The following is a 7,037-nucleotide window of genomic DNA, read 5'->3' on the forward strand; positions in this document are numbered from 1 at the left end:
AATTTCATACTATGTTGAACACAGCGCCAATTTTAAGAGTGGGGCTGGGGTGTTGACACCCAGGTGAAGGAGGTAAAGACAGAGGGGTGGGGTGAGGCTGCGGGTTCGCGGATAGGATGTTGATGGGGCAATGTCGGAATCAGCGGATGTGACAAGAGAGAAGTCGACAGAAGAGGGACGATGGGGAGGGGTCAAGCGAGAGACGACAGGGAGAGGGGCACTGACTCCTGACCTCGGCCATCCTGACGCTCTCTGGGGGTGGCCTCAGAGGTTGCTGTAGTGATCGCGAAAACTGGGCCGGAGTCTGAAGGGCCTTGCACTACTTCTGGCGCCACGTTATTGGTATCCGCCGCACGGGGCCGAAACCCGGCGCTCGGCGCGTCCTCGCGTTGCCAAGCAACCGCCACGCCCTCTGAGGAAACTAGAGGACTTCCGAAAGGGGAGGAGCCTCTGGGAAGGGCACTGGGGAGGCGTCCTTAAAGGCATATGCAAATTAGCCTGTGAGGGGCCGGGCCTATGAGAAGCTGGGCGGAGTCCCAAGGTGCACTAGGAAGTTGGAAAACTCCCTGGAGCGAGGATAAGAGACTCCGTGACAAAGAGACTTGGTCGTGGGGACAAGAAATAATCTTCATTCGAGTCAACTCAACCCTAATGAAGCAGCTACTACTGTGTGCCAGAGACGGAGGGGAAAGTAATATGGAAAAAAGAGACCCCGCTTTCAAAGGATTTAGTCACCATCGGTAAGAAACATAGGGTGCAGAGCTCGAAATACCCTGGGAAAACGTATGTGGAGCCACATCGTGGAGAGTTGCCTTTTTCATCTAGGGCTCCTCTCTCAACCTCTCCACCTCCTCCTCCACCTCTTTAACCTTCATGTACAGAGGATAAACAACTTGGTTCATGAAACGTGTAAAACCCCTCTTGGGATTTTTTCCCCTTTAACCCCATCCTTATTCCCACCCCTCCTCAGCCTCATAAACATTCATGCTACTGTGCTTGAATATGTATTTTTGAAAAGTGTATACATTTTTATTAGTGTACTTTTTTAAAATGTTTAATAATGATTTTGGACTTTAGGATCATCTTATTTTCTTCTTTCTTCCTCGGTATTCTTTTTAATGGATCTATTCTTTTGTAGTTCATATTGTAATCCTAGTTCATCGCTTCTGATTGCTGCATAGTATTCCATATTGGACAGCCACACATGTGACTTTCATTCCCCAAATGGAGGCTACCTTCACCTCTCCAATACCACAAACAATGCAGCTATAATCATCCTTGCCCATGGTCTCTTGTGGACCTATGTGCAATTCCTTGGCAACATATGCCTAAGAATGAGATTGGTAAAGTTATAATGTATGCACAGGGCCATCACATTTGGTTATGCAGCTTGTCCTGTACAAAGATATCCAGCCATGGGCCAGTGGGAGCTGGAAAACAGCTTTCCTATGTCATGTGCCCTGCTGAAGGAAGATGTGCCTTTTTCTTCCCCCAAAAGCTCTGTTCCCTAGTCAAGTCATGAATCTGGGAGGCTATAACTATCCAGGGGGTATGCCTCTTTCAAATTCATTTGCCCAGTGGTGGACACTATTTTCCAATGGCACAGAGGTGGTCAGTAGCCTGGTAGAAGCCCTGGGTACTTAACTTCAAGTACTGCTAAATGGCACACAAGAATTGTTGCTCTGCACTATGCTCCAGTGCAGTGTAAGGGTTTCTGTCCCCTACTCCCATCCTTACCAGCACATTGTAGTTTGTTTATTCATAAACACTCACATAGTGTTTACCAAGTGTCAAATACTATTCTAAGTGCCTTACAAATACTGACTCATCTAATTAGCCAATTTTCTAAATTCCGTCAATTATCATGGAAGTAGTGTCAACATATTTTTGTTTTACTCTGGGTCTCTCTCTTAGTGAAACTGAACATGTCTTCATACATCTATAAGCCGCTTGGGATCCCCTTCTGTGAATTGTCTATAAGCCTTTGCCTATATTTCAGTTGCTCTTTTTCTTTTTCATTTGATTTGCAAGAGGTCTTTGTAAAGTCTGGACATTAATCTGCTTTCAAAGACTGAAAACTTTGCTTGTAATGTCCTTTGTAAAGCAATCACCTTTCATTTTGTAAGCCTCCATCGTGTGTGTGTGTGTGTGTGTGTGTGTTTGTTTTACTTTTTACATGCTTTTTCAGTATGATTTAAGAAGTCCTTCTTAACTCCAAGGTCATAAAGGCATTCTCTATCATTTTCTTCCATTAGTTTCATAGTTTTACTTTTTAACATTCAGCTATTGAGTCCATCCTACTTTCGCATATGGTATGAGGTAAGGATCCGATTTCTTTTTTTTCTCAAAGAGTGAGCCCATTTTCAACATCTTGGTTCCCAAATATAGATGGTTCTGTGCTGAGCTCTGTGGTTTGCTCCTATGCCAGTACCAGAAGGTTTTATTATGATCGTTTTTAGCCAGACATCATGATTGAGGGCAAGTCCCCCATTCCTACTTCTGTCAAAACTTCACTGGCTAGTCATGAACTTCCATTCATATAATTTTCAGGATGTTTTCAAGTTCCTCATGAGAAATCTTTTTTTTTAACGTTTTATTTATTTTTGAGAGACCATGTGAGTAGGGGAGAAGAGAGGGAGACACTGAATCTCCCTCTGAATCACTGAATCTGAAGCAGGCTCCAGGCTCTGAGCTGTCAGCACAGAGCCGGATGCAGGGCTCGATCTCTCGAACCGCGAGATCATGATCTGAGCCAAAGTCGGATGCTTAACCAACTGAGCCACCCAGGTACCCCCCTCATGAGAAATCTTAACTGGAACATTAATGAATTTATGATTTAACTTGGGGAAAATTCACATTTGTGCAACTGTATATCATTCATGAACAGTGACTATAAATCTGGTAGACAAAAAAGGACATGTTATGGCGGAGGCATAATACGCACGGAGCTGACAGGAGAGACAGCAGATCACACAGGAGAGACTGGATCACACTCGGGGACTAACAGGTTGTGGTACCATCGTGATCCAGAGAGACTCCATAACATTCCTGAAGATACATAACAGAGAAAGACCTAGAGGCCCCTGGCCACACATATCTTGTATTGGCATCAGTTGTAGTGCCAGATGTCTTCCCATTTCCCAAGAATCTTCTGAAGGATTATTTCACAAGCAGATGGCCTGCCAAGGTGACAGAATTTCAATCCAGAAAACAATTTTTTAAAGCATCTGCTACACTGTAGGTAAAAGGCTGGCCACAGGAACCACAGAGCTAACTATGGCAGTCACTGCCCTTTGCATTCACAATCTGGCTTTGGGGGAAAGAGAGAAAAGACAACTTGCAACTAATTCTAACACAATATGATGGTATAGTTTAGAACATGCCATGTCAACAGTGAGCACTATGGGTGCTAGATCAGTCTAGACACTAATAACCTGAGAGCGTTACTTACAATATGAGGACAAAAATGCCAGAACAAAGGAAATCAGGGAACCACAGGAGGCAGGCAGGAACATGACATGTTCAACTCACAGGAAAGAGATGCAGGTGGACATCAACTTGGATGGAGTAATGGATGAGGGGATGGGTGGTTGGACAAATTAATGTACGCTGATGGAAAAAAGTGCTTCCTTTCCAATTTTCCAGATTCCTGAAGACCCTGTTCCCCTTTGTTGTAATAAAAAGGAGCACTAGGTGGCATCATACTACCAAAAGTTCTCACCTCTTAAAGCCTCCAGGAGAAGCTCATCCACCAAGATTGGGTCATCCCCTAATTTAGACAAGTAGGAGTGCTTCTATCAATTTCATTTCACACTATATCCACTTAGTTTATTTACTAAGCATCTACTACGTGCCCAGCCTTGTGCTGCGTACTGTGGAGAATATAAAAGGAGTTGAAGAGAGGATCTCCTGCTAAGGGAGCAGGAGAAACAAAACATATGGCAGCCCCTTCCCCCCACAAAAAATTTGTAAAACACTCGAAGGCAGGATGTGATAAGCACTGAAATGAGGATGTCGGAATGTAATATCCAGTGTTATCTGGTCCCTTTCCCCTTCTAGTGCCTTATCCCACTCTTGCCCCAATGGCTTCTTTCAATTCCTTGTATGTCAGGTTCTTTCCCACTGCTTGGAGTTCACAGAGGCTGATCTTTTTTTCTTTTTTAAATTTTTTTACATTTTTTATTTATTTTTGAGAGACAGAGTAAGACAGAATGTGAGCGGGGGAGGGGCAGAGAGAGAAGGAGACACAGAATCTAAAACAGGCTCCAGGCTCTGAGCTGTCAGCACAGAGCCTGATGTAGGGCTCAAACCCACTAATCGTGAGATAATGACCTGAGCCAAAGCCAGACTCTTAACCGACTGAGCCACTCAGGCACCCCAGAGGCTCATCTTTCCGTCTGGAATACTTAATCATCCCTTTTCACCTGGCTAACTTCCATCCACCCCTACTGCAGATTTCACTTCCTTGGGAGATCTTTCCTGACTGTTCTTCAACATCAGATTACCTTTACAAGTACTATATTTCGCTTCTTGGACCCACTCAGAATGATAGTCATGTGATTAACTGGACCATTAATGGAAATGGTTACCTAAGCTGTCTTCTCTAGCAGTCTATCAAACAAGACAAGGATCATGTATATCTTGCTCAGCTCTGTCTCCATTGGTATTGTAGGCTGAACTGTGCCCCCCTAAAACTCCTATGTTGAAGCCCTAACTCTCACTCCCTCAGAATATCACTGTCTGGAGATGAGGCCTTTAAAAAGATGACTGGCCTTAAAATAAGGCCATTAGGGTGGGCCTAATACAGTCTGAATTGTGTCCTTATAAGAAGAGGACATTTGGACACAGAGACACCAGGGATGCATGTACACAGAGGAAAGCCATAGTGAAAAGAAGGCCATCTGCAAGCCAAGCAGGGAGGCCACAGGAGAAACCAAACCCACCAACATCTTGATCTTGGTCTCCTAGCCTCCAGAACAGTGAGCAAATAAATTTCTGTCATATAAGCCACCCTAGTCAGTGGTACTTTATGATAGCAGACCAAAAAACTAACATAAACGGCCATCACTCCTCTCACTTTACAACTATTAAGTGTCTATTGAATGAACTCTAAAATAAGGAAGAACAGTGAAAGATAGCATATTAGGAAAAGGGCCATGGTAGATATGGCCCTTGGCCTTAAATGATACAGATAGATTAGAGACACGTAGCAGAAAATAGAAGGAATCCCAAGTATGGGAAGTAGCATTGGGCACATATCAAGGCAAGAATGCAAAAGTCCTGTAATAGGGAGGGTGAGGTCCCTCTGAGGGGCCAGTAGATACTAACGTTGATAAGAGGGTATGGGTGAATGGTGGAAGTTTGGAAGAATAACAGAGACATGGCTGCAAACCCAAAGACCAGGGACAGCCAAGAACACACCCATTCACTCTGCCAGGTAACTTGAATATATGATCATGAACTGTAATACCTCCGCAAAGCTCTTTGTTAAAACCTGGATATAAGTGCCTCCCATGGCACCCTGCTAGGATTTCTAAGCTGTGTGTTATGACTCATAGTAACAACAGCTTTCTGTACAGAGTGCTCACTTCTTTAGTAGCACCCAGTGAGGATACATAGCAAAAACCAGAAAAGCAGAAACACTGAGATGTGGCTCTGCATGGAAAATCCCAGCCTGCAATGCAAACTGACTGTGCCCTAAAGGAAACCTGCTCCAGCAAGGGATCAGAGAGGTCCTGGGGGCAATATGGGGGGAGTCCACACAGCCCACAACTCCCTTCTCTGAGACTAGTAACTCCCACCAGGAAGTATGCTCCTTCTAGAAGCCAAAACGTTGTAGACAGCCCTATCTGACTCCCTAGGGCCACAGCTGAAGGGTCAGGTAGAGACCTGTCCCACCTGAGGTCAATCCCATTATTTTTCCTGCGGATTTATAAATGGGGTCAAAAGTTGCAAACCAGTCATTGCTGGGTCCTGCGACTGAGTATGTGAAGCCCAGAAGGAGCAAAGAAAGGTAAGCTCAACAGAGGGAAGAACAAAGCAAATGAACACGGGAGAGAATCCACAGGCCCAAGAGAAGGGAGAGCTGGGGCACAGAGCCTCCTCAGTTGTTGATGCCTCTTCAGAGCCTGGTAACGGTCCCTGGGGAGGCCTGGGAACACCCACACTCTTGAGTTCTGCTAGATACCACTTCCCAAAAATTCACCTCGTGTGTTTAAGCTAGACAGAGTTAGTTTCCATTGCTTATACCTCCCCCCCCGCAAAGCCCTGATCAACACAAATCCGGTTTATGCAGGGGTTCTTGTGATGTCGCTTGAATTTAGTATCCAAACAGCATTTGGGGCCCCAAACAACATGGTAAAAACTGCCCATCATCATATCTAACATTTCTCCTCATGGCTGTTGGGAAGATTAAACGCCCACGTGTTACAGAAAATTGTTGGCATTTATCAGTCGACCCCCTGCTCACCTTAGATGACAGAACAGAGTCCCAGCTGGCTGGCACTCTCCAAAACTGTGTGCACCATATTTTATCCCTTTAATCTGCTCCTTTTCCAGCCTGCTACAGACTGAACTTAACAGAACATTTGTTGAGCATTTGACATCGGTTCCCGAAGGATCTCCATACAAATTCCGCTCTTGATACCAAAGGAGACTACATGCTTGGGAAGATTTATCAGGAAGACTGAGAGATTGGCCATGAAGTGGAAGCAGTGGGCGATCTGCCATTGCAGGCGATAATTTTTACCAGAAGAGGATGGCAGTGTCATAACCATGCAGTCATCCAACCTGCCTTGCATTTTATTGGCTTAGCAGCAACTGGGCTTCTACCAGTCAGATTACTTTTGGGTGTGACTGGTTCATTCATTCAGCTGGTGCTCTTGCCGGAGAGAGACCAGGCCAAGACTGCAGTTTGATGTCCTTGCTAGAACCGAGGAGGACTTACACAAAGTAACCAGCTAACCAGATTAAAGACTGAGTAGCTCCACACAACCTGTTCCCACTACAAATGAATGAATAAACTGAATAAATAATGA

General features: G+C 44.8%; 1 protein-coding gene and 1 long non-coding RNA gene across 2 annotated transcripts in view; one reads left to right on the forward strand and one right to left on the reverse strand.

Moving 5' to 3' along the window:
- Window positions 1-371, reverse strand: part of CFAP58 (cilia and flagella associated protein 58) — a 108,411-nt gene extending 108,040 nt beyond the window's left edge. The window contains exon 1 of the mRNA XM_039243904.1: window positions 233-371. Within this exon, the coding sequence (XP_039099835.1) occupies window positions 233-241 (9 nt within the window). The 5' untranslated portion in view covers window positions 242-371. The remainder of the gene's footprint in view (window positions 1-232) is intronic.
- A 190-nt stretch (window positions 372-561) lies between these two features.
- Window positions 562-7,037, forward strand: LOC120239556. The gene is made up of 2 exons (XR_005530459.1): window positions 562-740; window positions 6,559-7,037. It is a non-coding gene; the product is annotated as an uncharacterized LOC120239556 (long non-coding RNA).

This window comes from Hyaena hyaena, unplaced genomic scaffold, assembly GCF_003009895.1.
Source record: "Hyaena hyaena isolate Hyena2069 unplaced genomic scaffold, ASM300989v1 scaffold_233, whole genome shotgun sequence".
Classification (NCBI taxonomy): Eukaryota; Metazoa; Chordata; class Mammalia; order Carnivora; family Hyaenidae; genus Hyaena; species Hyaena hyaena.